At 39.0% G+C, this 22,305-nt stretch overlaps 1 protein-coding gene across 15 annotated transcripts in view; it reads left to right on the top strand.

Moving 5' to 3' along the window:
- RBFOX3 (RNA binding fox-1 homolog 3) overlaps positions 1-22,305 on the top strand; it is a 488,491-nt gene that overhangs the window by 269,367 nt on the left and 196,819 nt on the right. For 7 of the 15 annotated variants that reach the window (XM_039345408.1, XM_039345387.1, XM_039345378.1 and 4 more), the window contains one exon: positions 17,469-17,595. The exons of 7 other annotated variants lie outside the window; for them this stretch is intronic. In XM_039345408.1, coding sequence (XP_039201342.1) covers positions 17,527-17,595 — 69 coding nt within the window. In that variant the 5' untranslated portion in view covers positions 17,469-17,526. Of the gene's footprint in view, positions 1-17,468; positions 17,596-22,305 lie in introns of those variants that run through there. One more of the 15 variants, XM_039345572.1, reaches the window with a different exon arrangement.

The raw sequence follows: 22,305 nt of genomic DNA, 5'->3' as shown, positions 1-22,305 counted from the left end.
TGTCAGAAATGGTATAGGGTTTCCTGCCTGAGCACGGGGTTGGACTAGATGACCTCCAAGGTCCCTTCATATATATATATTTGTAATGAAACATCTGCAAGCAAACAAGCTCAAAGAGCACCAAGGACTCTACAAAGTGACAAGAATTCAGTCAGGTTCCCCATGAAAAAATGAAAGTCATTTTTTTCCCCATCAAGTCATCAAAGGACATGCCTACAAAAGGGAGACCGATTAATAGTTGCTTTCTTGCATTGGTAGTAGGGAAAAAGTGGCAGGAGAATCCAAAAGTTAACTTCAGTTCAGTTCAGGAAGGGATTGAAATCAGAAAACAGATTATTCTAGTGAGCTTCATTTCCAGCTTCCGGTTCACATGTGGGAGACAAGCAGTTGAACGTTGCAGTGTGGGAAACCCTCCATTGTGACATTTGCAAGTAGGCGGCTTTAGTTCAATTTGTCAGCTTTAACCTTAAAACAGGTCTAAGGTTTACTTGAAATAAGGAAATGGAACCGTGAATATTTCACAAGTAAAAGTCGAGGGATATTAAGAAAGATCTAACCTGAATTCATCCACTTTGTGAAAATGCCTGTGACACTTCCTGAAAATTCGGATTAGGCCCTAAAATGTAGGGGATCGCTACCATAAAGTAGTTCTGCCAATATTCCTTTTCTCGCATTAGCAAAGCAGGCTTGATTTATATAATGCTTGAGATGGGTGCTCCGAATATAGAGCATTGGCGCTGATTACATAGGGGCTGTAAAACTGGGCCAGTTACAGGTTTTATGTCAGCCTCTGAACACGGGATTTTGTTATCAAAGCTCTTGGTAATTCTTGCCTGTTTCCCTAAACCCTACCTTTCCCTAACAAAACTTTCACCACCAATTCTTTCCTTTCTTTCCTACTTCAGATAAGAGTTCTCTTCTCTTGCCCCAGCTGTGCCTTCTCCCTATATTATTTTCTCCCAATTCCTTCATGGGTCTTCTGTGTATATAGCTTTTTGCTGCTGCAAGGGATTGCATAATAGTTCGTTTTTGTGCTCCTTTTTAAGGGCATTAGTGCCAATCAAGCTAGAAGGCTTGGAAGAAAAGATGGTGCTTTCTTTTCCCAATAATTTCCCCAATAAATAGGCAGCAACTGGCTGATTTTGAAGAATTCTTTGAGAAACATTCCCATTTCCCCTTGGCAGGAGATGTTCACATTCATATTCAAAGAAGCCAGTGGGAATTGCTGTCCATCTATCAAACTGGACAATGGAGAAGCATTTCAGAAGTTTTGGTAACACTATTGGGGCCTCTGCAGCAGAAACACATCTCCCAGTTGAGAGTGACTGGCCAAACTCTGTCATCCTGTCAGGAGCCTATTGGGTTAAAAAGAATATGAAAAAGCTATTATTTTGGTCTTCCAGACTTCTGGGGCTGTAGTAGAGTCTATCTGGGGCAGACTCCCATTTCTCAATGGGAGCACGCTTGGCAAGTCTTTGGAGTACAACTTTCTTTGCTCTCCATTTATTGTGTGACTGCCAGACTTTTCTCCCACTGAGGAATTGGAAGCTGGCTCCAAGACTGAGGTCAGCAGTGGGCACTCTGCCATGTTGTAGGCAGGTGCCCAGCTCTGCTAAGCTATGGTAAGTGTCCTGTTGTGATGTCCTTATGAGAAGGGCAGAAGGGCATTATGGGTAATTTGTCTAGTCTATCGTCTCTTTGGTTCACCATGAGTTATCTGGCAAGATTAACATGCATGAATGCATTCCATAACTATTGTAGTGCTGAGGTAGAAGAAGGAATGGCAGAACCTGAGGGTGGAGTCAAAAGAGGAATCAGCCTAGAATCTCTAGGGAGCCACAAACGACCAAGTCCAACTCCTCTTGAATTCTGTTGACCTTTAATCAGCAGCAAAATAATGCTAACCATTAGTTGAATAGATTCCTGTGCATAGGCATCAATAGTAATAAATCAGTTTAATTGGAACTTCATGTGGGGTCCTGATTTTTAGGCCTAACCTAAAACCTGCTATGGGTTTTGGGAATCAAGATGGGACCCTTTAGCATAACATGGAATAGACTGGGTACAGGTTTTAACAAGCTTGTGGTTTCCAATGTTCCAGATGAGGGTGGAGACAGACAGGCCAATAATTACATCACATTAATCAATTTCTTGTAGTATAGTATACACTTTCAAGGGTTGAAACCAGTTTGTAAATTAGAAGTCAATCAGTTTGCTTTAACTTGCAAAAAAAAAATATGCTACAAGTCAACTGGTCAATTTTCAAGGAGTCACAGGACTTTCTTTTTTTGCAATACAAGATGACAGTTGTCTTCATTATCGAAAATTTAAAGCTCTTGCTGGTAATGAGTTCCAATCCCAGGGCCCATTAATAGAACGCAGGGCAATGATACAGGAAGTGCCAGGGGCAAAGGCACATCACAAAGGCAACTGCTTGTCCCAGTGACTCCTTCTTTGTACTGCTTTCCTATTCTTCATCTCTAGATGAGCAGCACTGCAGTCTCACTGGCTCATCTGGGGTGAGATAATTGAGCAAACAGGCTGGAGGCAGGGGATGCTGGGGCCAGTGTTAATTTAATTGAATCAGTTTGTTCACAGCAGAATATTAACCTCTTGGGCAATAGCTTGAGAGAGAGCCCTACTCAAACACTGGTTCAGTATGGGGGCAGTAAGCTGACATAACCTAATATCATTGATGGAGAGACTACAAGAACAATCTCTGCATACCCCCATTCGCATGATCTGATGATGCAGTCACATTACTACTGCATCAGCCAGAGACAGATTCCATTGGGGAAGGGATTGCAATTAAATTACCCCCAGGGAGACTGGCCGAGGTATGAGGAATGTCTTGCTTGAAGCCAGAACCCAGGGAAAGCAGAAGGAGGCAACTCTCAGCTTGGCCTGGGAAGTTAACGGTGGGATAGGGAAGTAGAACAGGGATTCCCTTTCTCCAGTCAGATTATGATGCCAACTGGGCAGTGTTTGCAAGGGAGACCATTTGCATAAAATGATGAGGATAGAAATAGCAGTTTGACACAGCTCAGTCTAGATTTTTTTTTTTTTTTTTAAAAAGCCTCTTGTCCAATAGCTGAGCTTTGCAGGGGTCCTGCAGCTGGGCATTCACAGGGTTAAAAATAGAGGAACACTTCAGGATGAATGGTGGGAGGGGAAGGCAAATTGTAATGCTGTGGGGTGATGAACCATAGGCATGTTGGTCATCCAGGAAAACCCAGGTTGATGGCAGGAAGTCTGATAAATCTTGAGTGATAAGCTGGTAACAGGGATGATGATAGGCAGGCATGCCAGGGACAATAGACTGAAGGTGGGATTAAAGGGCAATAGTAGGATAGAAGATCCAAGAAAAGGAGATCATTAGTAATCCAGAGTGATGCAATGCAGTGGCAGTTATGTTGGGATGACAGATCAACTTCAGGGTTTCTTCTGCCATTCTCTTGGTTTTCTCTTATATAGCTATACATGTATGTGTGTATATATGTGTGTGTGTGTGTGTGTGCGCGCGCATATATGTGTGCATGTATATGTATAGACAAAGACAAATAGGGGTTGCAATAAAGTATTGTGAAAGAGATTATAGTACAAATCAGTTTGGAAAGACCAGTGCCTACCTTAGAGTAAAAGAATAGCACACAGAAAGCTTGGATTTATCCCCTCTTTAGAGTCTGATGTTCTTGGTTAGCAGAAGGCAGCCATGAAGTATGTAATTTTGAAGCCCACTTTGTTGTGGAGAAAAACGTATTTTGTTTTAGCAGCCCTAACTATTTATCTGGCTTAGAAGTTAAGGAAAGGTATGACAGACTGAATGGAATGCTTTTTAATCCTCAATTTCGCTTTAGGTTGGAAGAAATGGAGCTAAGGAGGAAATTGGCCTGTGCTTGAGCAACCATATCCATCTCTTTTCACCATATTAATCTTCATTTTTCTCTCCCTTTCAACTTCTACTAAAGTCAGTAAGTAACAGCAATGCACTGGACTTTGAAGCTGCTGGAAAAAATGTGTTCTACCAAATACAGGTTGTACTGTTATGAGTCCAGGAAGGAATTGTGACACTGAAACCTACTGAAGATGCTTTAGTATTTCCAGAGCAATCATGTTTCTCCCAGAACAGTGACTTCTATCCTTGATAGTGCTAGATTCTATTATCCTCAGTCCTTGTCTGCTGTCAAAGGTAGGATTTCCCCTCTGCAATGTAGATAGAGTCACAAAAGCTTCAGAATGAGAAACCAGCATTCTGAGCAAAACCTTGTTTCTTCCAAAGCATTTAAAGCTATAGGGGCAGCCTCAGGGTTAGTTGACAGTGGGAATCAGGTTAACCCCAGTTGTCTTCAACTAGCAAATGGGATTTCTGGCTTTATCAAGGCCACAAAATGGAATTCAAATTGAAACTACAGTTCTCATTATGAACCTATTTGTAACACCGTCAATTGTGCCGACTTGTAGAAAACAAAATTATGTGAAATGGACAAGATTACTTTTGCTTTAGCTAAGATCAAGCATCCCAAAGAAAATAGAAGATGGATCTTGTTCTGTTCTTAGAAGAATTCTAGCCAAAGTAAATAATTGATTGGATCTGATGGCAGAGAATTAGTGCTCTATAACTTTGACTGTCAACCAATGGTTGGAAAAAGTTACTCTTTCCATACCATCCTTTTCCAAGCAGCTATTGTGTAGAGAGGCTCCTGAAGCAATACACTATTTTCAATTAATCTTTCATGTGGTACCTTGTCTTTTCTTCAAAATATTAAAACAGGCTTCAAAATCTGCTTAGGATCAACGTTGTCCTGGTATAAGAATTCAAACATAATCTTCAGTCAGCTCTATTCACGATGGCTTAGTTATAAACCTGGTTTATCATCACAGCCAGCCATGTATCTGAACTTATTATACTATATTGTGCACAAGAAAATGTGTTTCTTCCTGTCCACTTGTTCTGACCTTGCTGCTGGCTTCATGCGAGAGGTTACACAAACTAGTAAGTTACAGTTAAACATTGCTTCCTAATAAAACTGAATCTGGAACTGTATTATCAAACATGTCTGTTTAGAATTGAAGTTTGACTTTATAGACCCTGACATTTTGAATCAAAAACTGGCTATCAAACAGGAAAATTTGCTTCTAGGATTTTGACTGATTTGCCCACTTGTATGGTGAACAGCAAATTGAGAGTGTATGGTCTGCATTCATGATATGGCTTAGTAAACTGGGATGTACATCATGGCATAATACACAAACAATAGTCATTGTAAGTGAAGTACATTTATACCACTAAAAGAAGAATGAGGATTTTTTTTTACCATGTATGTATGTATGGAAAAGCATATTCTCTATAAATTGTCAGCAAAAGATCTAAGTGGTGGCAAGCCTATGGCAAGCGTGCCAGAGGCGGCACTCAGAGCCCTCTCTGTGGGCACACGCACCATCGCCCCAGCCCCACCTCTCCCCGCAGCCCCCTCCTCACCAGCAGCCCCCCTGGAGGAGAGTCACCCCCAGGCTCGGCCTGCACAGCCAAGAACATAGCAGCCGGGCAGCAGGGACAAGACTCTGCCCTCATGCCCCTTCACATGCAGATGCTGCTGCGGGGCACGGGCAGAGGGTGTGGCCGCTATGGCGCTGCACGGCCGCCTGGGCGATCTTTGGCAGGCAGTGGAGGTGGTGGGTGGCCCTGTGGGCAGACGGGGTGTGAGCAGAGCGGGGGGCGGCAGGGGGCAGTTTTGGGGCACTCGGCCTCTAAAAGGTTCGCCATCACTAATCTATAATGTAAAAAACCTTTTGATTATGAAGAAAAAGGCTTTAAATTACTATCTTCCAATAATCGGAAGCAAAATTATTACCACACAAAATCTCCTTGACTGTTTGAAGACTCTTGTCCCGTTTCCTTGCCTTCCACATTTATTTTACTATCATTTATATATGGGGAAAAACCATACTGCTGGAATGAACTATTAAATTAAGCTAAAGTACTTTAGAATATTTTCCTCTAAAGCAGAATTTTGACATTTTGGTTTTGGCTTTTCAGGTTCAATTGGCTTGTGTTAGTGGCTCCTAGTCATCTGAGTTTTAGCTGTGTGCCCCAAATGCACCAGAGACCAATTGAAATGGCAAAGGGGAAAAGACTTGACTGTAGAAGAGAGAAAAATCAACTATAGTTTCATTTCTCTTTTTTTAAAAAAAAAATCTGCATGACATAATCCAAAACAACACTTTTATGATTTCTTTTATATGATTAACTCACCCTTTTCTTTTTATAGGAACGCTTGCCATACGGATCCCCAGTCTAAATTGAGTATGAAAAGTATATATATTTTTCTTTTTAAACCTTTCCCCTCTGAGCCAAGTTACAGGTCGTCCTTGACTTATGACTGCAATTGAGCCTAACATTTCTGTTGCTAAGCAAGACAATTGTTAAGTGAGTTTTGCCCCGTTTTATGACCTTTCTTGCCACAGTTGTCAAGTGAATCACTGCAGGTGTTGAATTGATAACACGGTTGTTCAGTGAATCTGGCTTTTCCCCCATTCACTTTGCTTGACAGAAAGTCACAAAAGGTTATCACATTTAACTATTATAAATATGAACCAGTCACACAGATTCAGGTTTTGATCACGTGACCATGGTCAGGGGTGGGGAACCTTGGCTCTTTCATGACTTGTGGACTTCAGTTCCCAGAATTCCTGAACCAGCTCGTGAATTCTGGAAGTTAAAGTCCACAAGTCATAAAAGAGCCAAAGTTCCCCACCCCTGACCATGGGGACACTGCAAGGGTCTAAGTGTGAAAACTGGTCATAAGTCTTTTTTTTTTCAGTGCTGTTGTAACTTCGAAGAGTCATTAAACAAATCGTTGTATGTTGAGGGCTACCTGTACTGCTTAAATATCCTGACCTAGTGATGTGAGTTACATCCAAAGCATCGCTACAAACGATAGAACTGCAGTTTTTTTTTCTTGTCTCGACTGCAGAAACCTGTTTCATTTCTATGGAGTTTTATTTCTAGGCCATGTTGGCTTGTTGCCTTATTTGTTCCCTTCTAATTGAGCAAATGTGCTGTACGCATGGAAGCTAAGCCAGCATCGACTTTATTAGAGGAGAGCATCAATAATAAAAAAAAAAACCCAAACCCTGCATGTTAGTAGGCTCTGCTTGGGCTCAGTCAGATGAGAGGAATTTTAAAGTTGCACTTTATTCATGATGTTTGATTTCTCTTGCTCTAGAGATGCTGACTTTGATAAATCACAATGCAGCAGGAGAACAATATTGGAGTGTGCTCTGGTAGCCAGCTTCTAAAGTAAAGGCTTGCTGTATGCACTGCACTAGATTTTTCCATAGTTTGGCTTCCTACATACTGTAAATTAGGCTTAATTATTAACTACAGTGTGAGTTTTCTCTTTCCTTCTGGGTAATATAGCGGGTTATGTTGGCTGTACTACTGATTGCCGGCCGCAACATTGATAAATAAAATTGTTTTTATTCTAGAAAGGGCCTTTCACATTATTGATATTGCTCTATTAACTAATGGTTACCAAAAGGACAGGTTCAGTGCTGCTACCAGGTAATTTCAATAGCATTTTATGATTGAAAGCTTTGGCTCAGTCATCTGTTCCTTTTAGCACATTGATTAGCACTGAAGCCTGATACAGGGCCTAGTTGACACTGTACAGTCCTTTGGGTAACCCATAGAGATAGTCCTTGACTTACAAACATTGGTTTAGTGATCATTTGAAATCGCAGTGGCACTGAAAAAAGTGACATGACTGGTTTTCACACTTAACAAACCATTGCAGCATCCCCATGGTCACATGATCAAAAATTCGGGATCTTGGCAACTGGCATGCATTTATGACAGTTGCAGTGTCCTGGGGTTGCTGTGCCTGCTTCCGACAAGCACAGTCCATGGGGGAAGGCCAATTTGCTTATTGACCTCATGATTCACTTAACGACTGCAATATAATTCGCTTAACAACCATGGCAAAAAAGGTCATAAAATGGGGGAAAATTCACTTAACAAATGTCTCATTTAGCAACCGAAACTTTGGGCTCAATTGTGGTCGTAGGTCAAGGACTACCTGTCAGCCCCACTCCTCTCTAGAATGGGTGAAAAACTTCTTTAGGAGCAGGATTTCATTTGTAACCATTCTAAGTCTTGTATTAAACAATAATCAAATAAAGAAACATAGGTTAGAAAGCTCCTTACCCCAAAATTGAAATATTAAAAAGTTGAACCAGTCTACTTCTTCATCCGTTCACTAGCCCACTTAAAGGCAGTATAATGAATGGGAAGATAGTTTTATGGAAAACAAACTTCTTGGCTTTCTATGAATGCCAGTTCTTTTTTTTCCCTGACAGTCCAGTAAATCCATATTAAGTCAATTAGTGAAAATTCAGATTAATCCTCTGAACATACTATGCCAAAGAGTTACTACAATAAGGAAAACTTCTTTAGCCATCATAACCAGAGGAATTGTAGGCACCAGAATGTCTGCAACCACCTCCTTTGGCTGCCTGGTATATACATTATTTAATTTAAACAATAAAATGAGAAAGTAGCATGCTGCTAGTGTCCAGGTCCCCCCCTTGGTCTTACATAGGCTTCACAAAAATTCTTAGACAATGAAATGTTGAGTGACTAAAGCCCTGTGCTCTGTGGGAAAATATGGCCATCTCTCAGAAAAGATAAGCTGGATTGGTATGTAGTGCATTTTATGAATCTAGATAGAATGTTAGGATGCAACTTATAAACAAATGTTTTGTTACTGATCATGCTCAGCACTGTAGCCATTATATACTTCCAATTATCTTCATTCTTTGCCATGCACACAGGCCTGCTTTTGATCAGAAGCTGGCCTGTGCTGCTTTATTGTAGATTATTGGGGGGGGGGACTGGCTTAAAACACAAACACACATAATTAATGATTCTACATTGTTTTCAGAATTCTGAGAAAATTCATTAAGTACTGTAATGTGAAAAGCACACTGATAAAATCTAAAATTGAGGCATGAAGGAATAGACCTATATGAAATCTATTTGTTCTTTCAGATGTATGTCCAGTGGACAGGACATAAACCAGTTTATTATTTTGTATTGTGAAAACTGAAGAAAGCTTCTTTCCACTTTTCCAACATAGCAGTATTCAAAACTTCATTGATTAACCCTGTGAAATGTATTCAACTATCAGAGCTCGTTAGCTAAGCTCTAGGATTCCTTTCCTGACTATTCAGTCAGTTCCTTTTATCTGTGAATAGTTTCCATCAGCAAGCCAGCAATATTTACGTATATTAACAGTATCATTTTAAAAATGTCCTTTGAGTATATAATTAATGTGACAATGTAATGAAGTCATTTGTATCTACAATACTAAAATTCCTTTTTTCATTCTCAAGGATCAGACCCAAGAAAAGATTTTTTTACTGTTCATCAAACAATAGTCTTCAACATTGATCGGAATTATCTTTTTGGTACGCTGGAATAGTTCAGTCTAAAGGTAGATTTGGAGATACTCTTATTCAGTGACATTAAGTTATCCATTTTGCTTCTTAAAGTATATCACTCATGATAAAAAAAAAGGTAAGGAGAAATATACCCTGATGAGGATAGAAACTTCTGTGAATGGTGGGAGATGCTGTAATTAAAGAGAAGCTGCTGTTACCATTTAAGACATACCAGAGAATAAATGTAATGCTACATCAAAAGGGAGAGAGAAAAAAAGCAGAGAAACTGCATATCTATGTAATGCGGATGAGTTAGTTGGAGTGTTTGTTTTTATTTTGAAAATACTTTTGAACATTTTACTGGGAAAATTGGGTTATCGGGAAAGATCAACTTGCTTATGTGTACTTGAAATTATTTAAAATTCCGTCTCCCAGAGAAGTATTTATAGAAAAAAGAATTGGAAATGAAAAATGTAAAACTGACTTGTTAAATGGGGATGTAATAGTTACTTTAAATGCTTCTTGTATTAAAACAAATTGGAATGGTTCCTTGAAAGGGTTTTAAATCTGGACAGCCTCCTCCAGCCTGCATGAATGTTGTACTGTAATTGCCATAATGCAATCTAGGCAGTGTGTTATAAAATGTGTAGCATTAAGTGAGACTGTTCCATTCCCCCTATGGCAATGCCTAACACAAGCAGATGTTGGTTAAACTCAGCAGATATTAAAATGGTGGATAAGCTCATGCGAAAATAGATTTTTATAAATAAATAGGTTGCGCCAGGAATGGAGTTTGAAATGACTTTTAGTTGTTGCTGCTCCAAGTCTTCTACAAAGAATTGCTAAATTCTACCCCAACCAAAATATTCATGGTATTAAAAAAAAATAGTCCCACATACAAACATCTGGGCTGTAGAAGGTTATAAAGCAGTGGTTCTCAACCTTTTTAATGCCGCAACCCCCCAACCGGTCGTAAGTCGAGGACTTTCCCTGCCCGGGAGCGCCATGCATGCGTGGTGCCCCCTGTGCCGGCCGAGGTGTAGCTGGCAAGCGGCAGCGACGGCACAGGCCGACCACCGGCTGGGCCACCAGCTGGCCCAGCCCAAGGGAGGTAAGGCATTCGCCGGGCCCCATGCACGCCAGCAACCCTCCCTGTGCCTGTCGGCCTCCCACTTCCCACCTCTGGCCCTCTTTTACTTACATTTTTAGCAGTTGCTCAGCAGGGAGGGGTGGAAACTTACAGATAGCTCGCCTTCGCTGGAGACAATTTGCAGCACCGTTTGCAGAGTGGGACTTTTGGCGGGCTCAGCAGGGCAGAGACAGCCTGGACAATTCCTATTGGCTTTTGAAAGCCAATAGAATTAGACTCTATTCAAGAGAGTCTATTCTATTGGCTTTCAAAAGCCAATAGAATAAAAGGGAGTAGCACAGCTAAGGAAAAGGGGAAAAATGGCGGACTGCGTTGTTTGGCGACCCCCGTGAAATGGTCATTCGACCCCAAATGGGGTCCCGACCCACAGGTTGAGAACCGCTGTTATAAAGGCATAGCAGACAGTTCTCTCTCTTTTTTAAATTGCAGTAAAGATGATGCTTGCAGAGGAGAAGAGATAGTAGCTCTATGTCTAGAATCTCAACTAGGCTGAGGACTAGCTTGTCTACTATAAGAGGAATAAGGTTTTTAAGATACAGTAAGGATATAATTGGAGGTGAGACTTACATACATAAAGCAATGGATAATAGGATCAATCAAGACTAATCTGTAACTGATTGGCTGTGCCCCTGAATAGAAGTATAACCTTATATCTCTTTGGGAGGAAACAGAAAAAAGAACGATCCCCTTTATTTCCTAACCTCCCACTGTCATTTTGAAATGGCGTGATAAAGCAATATGGGGTGGGGATGATATCACTGACCACTTTGGGTAACCTTGGTTGATCTCAAAAACAAAATACAGTAGATCTTGCTTTGTAATTCAGTGAAAGACTTAATTTTGGGGTTGTAGACTAGACTAGGACGATGAAGAAATATTATGGAAGAAGGAAATGGCAAAACATTTCTGAATTGTAGTGAGAAGCTTCATAGACACATTCAGGAATCCTCAGGAGATTCAACATAAAGGAGACTTTACCTTTGTTACTACTTTAAAAAAGATATGGAAAAATAACATATTATTATATTAAAATTGTAGGTGAAGTAGTTGGTGCCTAAATTGTTCAGGAAATAGCCACTGAAAATTAGTACCCAACACACTAAAGACTCATATTTTATAAAATAAAACCCATATAAGAATTGGATAAAAAGGAATTTTCATTAAATTTATTAATTATTAATACTATTAGAAAATGTTTTTGAAGTTCCTAAACCTGCAGTTAATATTAATTTTCACTTGAACATTTTTATTAAGATATATATGGGTAATTTACAGGTAATTTGGAATAATGAGCTAGAATATCTTTTCTTAATGGATCAATGTGGGCCCTACGGTTTAAAGAATGTTGTATTAGTATTGCATGATCTTGATAATTCAACAACAGGGTGTTGTTGTTGTTTTTTAGTATATTGAATACCACAGAAAAATGTTTAGCAAGGGCTGGGTTTCATCAGTGGTGTATAGGTAGCCCTTGACTTATTACCATAGGTGGGCCATATTTCACAGTCGAATTGCACTCAGTAAGCAATGTGGTCATTAAACATATCATTATGTGACTGGAACTAATTTTACAACCGTTTTTACCATGGTCATTAAACAAATCTGGTTTCCTCACTGCTTATCTGAAGCTGGCTGGTCAGGTCGCAAATCTCGATCATGTGACTTCAAGATGCTGCAGGCAAGTACGTAGATTTGAATCACATGACTGTAGGGGTAGTGTGATGGTCATAATTTCGAGGATGGATCTCAGTTACTTTTTCCAGTGCTATTGTAACTTTGAACCATTGTTAAATGAATGGTCATAAGTCAAGGTCTACTATAATACAAGTCCAGCACAGCTCAAATGTTTGGGGCCTGCTCTCAGTAACATTGTCTTAATTTATTATTCATCAGGTTGTAAAAAGGAGTGACTGGAAAAGAAATAAGTGTCAAAGGTGGGAATGTGATGTTGAATTACATTCCTAGCATTTGAAATCTACTGAAGTGCAAAGAATTATTGTGTGTAGGCAGCAGCTAAGAAGATTGTTTATTGATGTCATGAAAAATCTGATCAATACAATTCCATCTGGTCAGAGTTTAATTGTTGTTTAAAATGTGAGACCCATCGTATATTTAATTTTTCTAATATTTATAAACGTGTTTAAAAATTATTTGAAATTTCTTTCCTTTTTTGTTGTTTCTTAATCTGCGTTTCAGTTTTTATTATTGCACTTGGTTATTGTTTTTTCTTTCTTTCTTCTCCATGTATAAAGTTTATAAAGATAAGAAAACACATGATTCCTTTCTACCTGGTCCACCTGGACCAAAACACATACAGTAGTTTTCTCCAATTTGCTGGCCCCTTGATGATGAATTGATAACACACCCTAGAATTCCCATCCAGCTGGGTATTCTGGAAGGGTTGTCAGGAGGAAGAATTTAGATGGAAGTCTATAGAGGTATATAGTGAAGGAGCTGAATATGTCTACTTTGATTGGCTTTGGATCCCCATATATTTAAAAAAAAAAAGGTCTACCAGGAATAACTGCAGGTAAAGGAGTGGAAGAAGTAGCAGATCAACAACAATTCTGTGCTCCCCCTGTCTGCCTTGCTGGTAGATAGCTCACAGACTAGAAAAGCTGCCTTTTTTATTTACAGAAAGGCACAGAGGATCTCCCAGGAGTGGGAGTGGAGTACAACTTGCATATTAAACTGGCAAGTGCAATTAACTACCGAAATAGACATTTTTATCACACTTTTATTGAATCCTTAATGAACAAATAAAGAAGCAGAGAAAAGAATGAACAAACTAGCTTGAACTGAAAACAAAACCCCACCATAAAATCCCAGGTTTCACAACCCGTCCTGATGGATAAATAAAAGAGCCTGTGCAACAAGCCGTCAAGAACGAGAGCTATGAAGTATCTCGTGGACAGGAGAGAGCTGAGCAAAGAAATCTGTGGAGCTCTTTGTTTCGAAATAATTCTCTTAAGGATTTCACGTAAGAGGCACACGTGGTGCTAGAAACCAAGTGGGAGAGCAGAGCTAAACTCCGAAAGCAAAGGCTATTATGAATAATAACAGTAATAATAATTTTGTATTACAGTTGTGCCTGGAGCGCTCCCAACAGTTTTACGCTGTAACTTATATTGTAATTTACACTGTGTACTTAGATCAGAGTAAGGCTTTTAAGTGCATTTTTTTTTTTTTTAAATGCCATCTGCAGCGTTTTGAATACTTAAGATGTTTGGAATAAGAAGTGAATGTAAAATATTTGGGGTGTATGAGAATGAGACAGAGAAACAGAGAAAGATGGAAAAAATATGATGGATAATTCATGAAAATGTAATCTATTGATTAAATCCTGTAAATAGATATAGATTTGATTTCATGGAAACAAGGCAAAAGGGAGGTGCAGGCATTCTGAACCTTTTGTAGTTCTGCAAATTGCAGCCATTTAAAAAGGAATATGCTTTCTTTATAGTTCCTTCAGACCTATGTAATGGTAAATTGAATGACAAAACATTTAGTCTTGGCAGTACTTTTTGTCAAAAACGGCACCTGAACAGTCCCTTCCATATAACATATGATCTTTTCCTTGGAAGAGGTGTTGCAAGACTTCTGAAAATTGCATGACAAGGTTAGCTAAACCCTGCAATCAAAATTTTATATAGGAATCAGATTGGAACCTTATTAAATTGTGCAAAACCTTGAAAGAGGATATTTTTTTCTCAGTTGTATCTCTTGTGGTCTTGAATTATAAAGAAAGCTTTATGTAATATATCAAGTATATATCAATATAAAGATACATAATTCAGCCTTCCAGATGTCAGACGTAGACTAACACTTTCATCATCCCTAGCCAATGGGGCCAGGGCATGATAGGAGTTGTAGTCCAAGACATCAATTAAGAGGGTTCCAAGGATATTTGGATTATTAATTGCATCTTTAAAGATCTGCATTGATAATTCAAAATGTGTGCTTAATTAGCCCCTCTCTAAAGAGGTAATTTTAATAGAATACAGACTTCTTTTATTGAATTGCAAAGCCACATGCCCACTTTGCCAACCTCTCTTGTTGGACTCATTAATAAGCCAATATTTAGACATCCCTTGTAGTGAACATTTGCAAAATAACTCTAAATACACAGGCTGTAGGCTGTGTTTGTTGCAACTAAAGCATTAGCAACATTTCAATAAATTTCCATTCTTCCATGTAATTTCAGTAACCTGGCCCATGCAAATTTGACAGATCAGCATCATTATAGTTATGGAATTTATTATTATTATTATTATTATTAATTTGATTTTCATCTCTTTCTCTAGCAAGAAACCAGAGGCAGGTACGGTATACTGCTGCCCTTGGTAACTTGTTTGTAGTTTCACCTACAGGATCCTACGTGTTGCACAGCAGGTAGAGAAAGGGGCCAATTTCACCCATAGCAAAAGCACCCCAAAATGTTAGAATTTGAGCACAATGGGAATAAGCTTGAATATTCCTGATTTCCCCTTGGCTTTTGGTCTTATACAGACAGCAACAATAAATCTATTACAACACTCAGAGATCAGAAACATTGTTTGCTGCCTTCATCTCAGGAGGTTTAAACATTTAGCACCATCTGCCTGATCTTTGGCTCAAAGATTAAATCTAGCCATGTGGCTGGAGCTCCAGTCTATCTCCTCATTCCCAATGAATCAAGTGCACCGTCTTATTAAAATGTTTATAGAGAAATGAGACAGACTACTTTCTTGGTTTTTTTGTTTATGGTTTGCTTTTTTTTTAGTTAAAAAAAAAGTTAAAAAGCTCTGTAGTATGAACATATATTGGCATTTTATTTTGGTCTATAGTGGTTTAAATAATTTGTTATTTATCCAAATGTTATATCCTGGCAATAAAAGAACTTCTCTTTAAGCACGGTTGACTTATGGATGGGGCTCTAATGACATTGTAATCAAAATTACGGTGTATGGCTTAGCTTGTCATGCAGCCAGATCAAATCTTGAAATGGGAAAATGTGCAGTTGAAACAAAAATGTCAGATAAATAAATCTATCAGCTATAATTCACACTCTGCACTAAGGGAGGACTGGGCTAGATGACTTCTAAGATCCCTTCCAACTTTATGATCCTACCGAAGCAAGATCTTATGCTAAAGAAAATGCTGATTTAAGTGGACAGGATAAAAAGTTTTATAATTTACAGGCAATGTCTGCAAAGATTTTTTCTTCTTCTTCTCATGACCAAGTCAGTCAGTCATCTTTAATCAGATCTTAAGAAGTAGACAGACTGGTATTAGAGTTCAATTATCCATCAAGTTACAAGTTCTAAGATATATAAATTACATCTGTAAAATCTTGTCAGAGAGTTACAGGCAGAGTGTCAACCACAAACCAATATGAAGCCACAATGAAAAGTGTATTCGTGATATTACACACATGCTTTGATTACACACTTGCATCCTAATGTCTAAGACTAAGAACATAGGTTGCAGCATTTGACATGTGGCATTGCCATTGTGCTACATTATTGCCATAAAGCTTAGGTACATTACAGTTCAGAATAAAGTGGAGTACAGTGGAACAATTACTTCCTACTGTTTATAAAGTGTAATTCTGTTAACGCAATCTAAATTTGCATTTGTCTTTTCGTACCCCTTCTACTCTGCTGACTGATACTCATCTTCTAGTTAACTAGTCTAATTCCCAAGCACGATATCACCTTTTCTACAACTGCATATTTGGTTTAAGCTCGCTAAGTGCATATTTTTGCTTTTTTCTCTATCAAATTTCATTCTGTGGCTTTCAGTCCATTTCTGTAACCTACAAGATTAGTTTGAATTTTATTTCTGTTTTCTAGAGCAGCGATCCCCAACCTTTGCAGCTTGGTGGCCCTGCTGGAGGGGGGAGAGGGGAATTGGGCCATGTGAATGGCAGGCCGGCACACATACTCATGAATGCCCACCTGTTCACCATTCACACAAATTGAGTTGCATGTATGGGCATTCCAGTCACTTGCATGGCCCAATTCCGAATGGGCCACGGTCCAGAAGTGGGACGCGGCCCATGGATTGGGGACCCCTGTTCTAGAGTATTAGCTCTCTTGTCTAATTCTGTGTAATCTGCAGATTCCTTGACCATTCCCTCCTTTCTTTCATCCGTATCATTAGTAGAATACTGAATTGTATAAGACATGGGCCCAACCTTTGTAATACGCCATTCAATACCTTACTCCATTTAATGAGGATGTGTTGATAGGAATTCTTTGAGCTATATATCTTGTTAATCGGCATGTCATTGAGGTCTCATGTAACTAATTGTGATTAAAAAAGGTATACAGGTAATACTTGACTTACAACCATAGTTGGAACCAGAATTTTGATTACTAAGCAATGACGGTATTCAGTTGTCATGCAACCAGATTTAATTTTATTATTGCTGTGATCATTAAGTGAATCACTGTAGTTGTTAAGCAAATTATATAGTTGTTAAATGAATCACATGTTCATTAAGAGAATCCAGCTTCTCCAATTGACTTTGGTTGTCAGAGGTCAGCTGAGGAAATTGCAAATTGGGATCATGTCACCATAAGACATCACAACCATCATAAAATGCGAGCCAGTTGCCAAGTCTCCAAACTAGGATCACATCACTGTGGCAACGGTACGATGGTTGTAACTTTGAGGATGGGTCACAAGTCACTTTTTCTGGGCCAATTGTAACTTCAAGCAATTGTTAAATGAATGGTCGAACATTGGGGACTGCCTGTGTTATACATATAATCCCATAATCTACTAAGGAAATTACTCAAGACAAAAAAGAAAGAAGGAGAAAGATAGTTTGGCAATTTATTGTGTTGTTTTCAATGCGCTTACCAATCAATTGCTTTATGATCTTCTGCAGAACCTTCCCAGTGTCAGACTGATTGGTCTGTAGTTCCTTGGAGTCTTCTTTTTTCAAAATGTTTGAAACCAACATTTGTCTTCCTGCAGTCATTTGGCACTTCGCGCATTTTCCAGGATCTTTAAAGGTAAAACACAAAGTCCATTAGCAAGTTCCTTCTGTAATCTTTGATGCAGTTGGTTCTAGAAATTTAAATACTGAAAATAAATAGGTACTTCCTGCCCATGTGTCTATTAACCTCAAACTTCAATGTTGTCTATTCATTCTACTCTACATAATTGCATGATAGACTGCATATCCTATCATAGAACAACTGAATGTTTGGGTTAGAAAGTGTTTATAATTTGTAAGATCTAATCTCCTGTTCAGTGCAGGAGTCCCCCAAAAACATCTCCAGCAGATAATTGGGACTCCTTTCAAATGTAAACAGACACGACTCCCAATCTTTTCCTTAAAGTTAAGTTTTACTGTATTGTGATATAGGGAAGACAAAAGGGTAGGGGTCAGGCTCATGTAGTATACTTGGCAACAGCTGCTTGTTGCTTCACGTGAGATGATAATCAGACATGATAAAATAGAAAGAATTGTTAACATGAAAAGGAGCTGTGGTTAAGCTGGTCCAGACAGAGTTGTTTTTGCCTGCTGACTAGATTTTAATAATAGAGGATCCCAGAATGGCTGGTCCATGCAGACCACTTTGGGATTTCCAAGGATCAGGTTGCTCTCCAACTTGGCTAATTGCCAGAGGATTTTAAGAGTGAACTAGGCCAATCAATTCTAAGCAGGGGGTAATAGATTAAAGGCTCTGGAATGACAGTGCAGAATAACACAAGGAGCGCTAGCGTTACACAATCATTTACTTTGAAAATCCCAGCTACTTCTGCATTCTCGGATGAGTCTCTTCAATCGGTTAGTAGTAAGAAAAGGGTCATTCTTCTCTTTTGCTTTTTCCTACTCTTTCAGAAGATTTTTTTCCCATTGAAAAAACATCCTTGAGGAATTTCTCTTCTGATCGACATTGGGATAATTAAGCTTCTTATCAAAACTATTTTGTGCCTTTTATGCCATCCCTTCAGTTGGGTAATACACAACAGAATTATTTTTATTCCTCAATTATTTTAATCGGAATGCTTTCTACAGAATCACCAGATTCATTATCCTGGATTTATGAAGAGGTGTGGATACTTTTAATATATGGTACAATTCCTCCTTTCTTTCTAATCTATTGCTTCTTTTGGACGTTATACAGTATCCTTCACTTGCTGCATGGAGGTTATAGCATCACTTTCGCAGGTCTCCATTATGTCTATTAAAGACCTTTTGAACTAAGAGTTCAAACTCATCTTGTTCATTTTCCATATTTTGAGCATTAATGTATAGACAATGAAGGCCATGAACGCCATGAGCCAATATTCCTCTTGATAGTTTATTGAGTGGTTTAATAAGCCCCATTAAAGCAACACTGCTGGTTCCTTTTATACTGCGCAAGTCTTTATCTGAGGTCCTCATCCTAGGATTTTTGTCTCCAACAGCAAGATTTCAGTATAAATTTCTCCTCATCCAAGCTTATCATGCTTTCACAAAACAAGTATTTGTCAGTTCTTGGGAGGTGCAACCCCTTGTGCCAATAGCCTACCATCTGGGTAACTCAGGCCATCCTCTTAGTAACTAAATTGTTCCTGATACAAGGATTTTATAGCTAATAATAAACCTGTAATATTCTTGCTTCTCTTCTCAGTCCTCTTCCAAGGAGTGGGAGGATAGTACCGGTGCCTCAAATCTTGAGATTCCTTCTTAGGTCTTCAAACCTCCTTGCTGTTCTTCACAATAGCATTTGTCACACATGAATTAGCCCGGTAATTACCAGTAGAACTGCTAAGTCTTGGAAATTGTTCTGCCTCATCCTGATCCTTGCTCCTAGCAGAAAGTGAGCTTCATGAACCAGTGGGACTGGTTGGTACATACTTCCATTCTTCACACAACAGATTCAACTTTTACCAGAATGCTTCTCTTTCTTGTCATGTAAAGAACACCTGCATCCCTCTACCCATCCGCCGTTAATAATTCTGTCTCCAAATACTACTACTGTTTTTTCCTGTAAAGGCTGAAAGCATCTTCTTTACATTCCACAAATGTGAAATCTATTGTACATGATGGGGTTTCTCTGACATCTCTTGTTTTTGTTTGTCATTGTCTTCTTCATTTGATTCCCTTTCTCACAGAGAATTGCTTCTTTTGTTGCCTTGTGTTATATTGCCTCCATTTCCTTTAATCTGATTAATCATATTCCCCTTTTATAAAGCGCTGAAATGTGGCTCCTTGCACCTCCAGGGCTGGTGTCTACAAGCTTGCCCTTGCTGCAACCATGCAGAGTAAAGAGGACCGGACTCATATTGGTCTAACATTGGCCCACAGTACATTCAGGAATGAATGTAATCAAAAATAAGGGTGCAGTCCTAAATGTAGAAGTCTGTTCTCTGTGTGTTTGGCAAATGGAGTTACGAAAAAGGCTATTAGGGCCAGCCATTCATTTATGTAACCAGAGTGATATACTCTGGTTGGCAACAACTTCAAGAATCCAGGCCAAATCATATTGCAGTCCTGCTACCTATGAATCTGGATTGGAAATGAAACTTTAATCCCTAATAAGAGACTTAGCTTGGGACTTTTAAAAACCCAAACACAGTTGACTGTACAGTCATGTTTCCTCAGTGTATCTCTGATGTCAATATGTACCAAGATAACAGCACACTTTCCTATCGTGTATTCCAGCTTTTCTTCCCTTGACCTTTTGCTTCTTTGGAAATATTGAATTGGTCTTGGCCCTCAGAAGTCATACGAGATTAGGAAGAATTCCTTCTTACCCATTCCAAGTCCAAACTGGAGCCAGAGAGAAGGGCAGAGGATTGTTCTTCTGATAAGGTGGTCAGAAGACTCAGAAGATGACCATGTCTGCGCATACGGTGCTCCAGCGTTCCCTCCTCAGATGTCAGGAAGAAAGTTGAGGCTTGTCAACCAGAGGGAGTAGGGCACTTGAGCATGAAGGCGCAGTCAGTGTTTCCCCTGGTGGCCTGGTGAACTGCTTCCTTAATGGCCCGCGCCTTTTAGCACTAAAGATGGTTTGTCACCTCTAATTGCTCAAAGCAAGTTTCCTTTAGTATGCAAGCTCACATTTGTGTTGCTCCAGTTTATTGGAAATGTATTTTTGTACCCTTCCTCCATGTATCGGGTTGAGTTTGCTTCAGAGTGAACCAAGACTAATGTATGCCGTTTTCATTTCTAAATCTGTGAAATGCATGTTCTGTGTATAGAAACCAGTAATCCCATTTCTAAAACTGCATCTACGGAAGATTCCCCCCCCCCCCATATCACTTTGCTTCTTTCTAAACTGCTGACACAAATAACCCTGTAAATTAGCAGATGGTGGCACAGGGAAATCTCTTGGCTTCTTTCTTTTTTTTTCCATTTTTTTAAATAGTTTGATTTTTATAATAGAGGTTTTGGGGGAGAGCCAGAAATTCCTCAAATGACAAAATGGAGACAAAGTTAGTATAAAATTGGAGAGGTAGGGAATGATTGAAAGCATCTGTAGCTGGCTTGCATCTGATGGCATGTCAGGATTTCTAAAGGGTTTAGAACTGTGGGGCTGAAAGCAATCTCAGTTCACTGATCAGTGCAGAAAACTCAGGGAAGAAAGTGCCTTAATACATATGGTTATCCCATTTCAGCTTGAAGACCTTCAGGCAGGGTAACTGGCAGAGTCTTGAATCAGTCAAGATCCAAGATTTTGAGATTCATGCGTGGTAACATTCAATTCAAATGTAAGATTCTAGATAGAAAGGCGATAAAATTCAATGCAGGCCAATTGGTCTTCAGTTAAAGATTTAAGACCCTAGTCTGTCACAAAGAAGCATGAAAATGCTTGCACTTTTCTGATCGTGGTGGAGAATGATATGAAAATAGCAGACTTGACATACCCGTTACAAGACATTAACATTACAGATTTTTGAGCTGAGTAGCATTAAGAATTTCACTACAATTCAAATGTTTTCGATTTCAAACATTTCCCTCTGCTCTTTTTAAAGGCAGAGATAACCAGGATGAGAACTGCACAGCAGCTTCAAAACTCCCCAGCCAAGTGTATATAAGAACTTAGGCTGAAATCATACTTCAGCTTTCAAATAAAAACTTTCCAAAATGTTTAACATAACGAGTATGCTACTTCAGACTCATTCATGTAAAAAAAAAAAAGTTTAATTTTTTCAGGAGAAGGTAAGACAAAAGCAAGTACTAGAAAGAAAGAAAAAGGAATTGTTCCAGATGAGCATGGAAAGAATAAAAAATAAAATAAAAGGGAAATTGAAAAAGTTTAAGAACTGGACCTAGTGGCTAATAGTGCTGGTCTTACAAATTGAGAGTTAGATCAAGATAAAATGGTAGTGAAGTGAGAAAAGAGATTCACAAGAAAGGGGGGGAGGAATAAAAAGGAACAAAATAAAAATCTCCCTCCCAGTGAACCTGTTTAAACAAATTATAGCAGAAGAGTGAGACACAAATAGCAGAACGGCATTTTCAAAAATCCTTGAGTTTACACAGGTAACAAAACCAACTGACTACCTACTCATATTAGTATCATGTCAAGAGCACCATATCCAAACCCACCAGCTTTGTCCATATATGAAAGTAAATCTGCAACAGAATTTGTTTCCAAAGCCAGAAAGCCTACTTAATTTCTCATCTCTTTGATATTATTTGAGGGCACCTCAAAGATTAAAACTGATTTGAGGGCACCTCAAAGATTAAAAAATGATTCAAAGATTCTGATTGAAGGGGTGAT

The sequence above is a fragment of the Crotalus tigris genome, unplaced genomic scaffold, assembly GCF_016545835.1.
Source record: "Crotalus tigris isolate CLP2741 ecotype Arizona unplaced genomic scaffold, ASM1654583v1 scf7180000017551.9496454, whole genome shotgun sequence".
Classification (NCBI taxonomy): domain Eukaryota; kingdom Metazoa; phylum Chordata; class Lepidosauria; order Squamata; family Viperidae; genus Crotalus; species Crotalus tigris.
The sequence above is the reverse complement of the archived record's forward strand: the minus strand, read 5'-3'. Positions and strand labels throughout refer to the sequence as shown.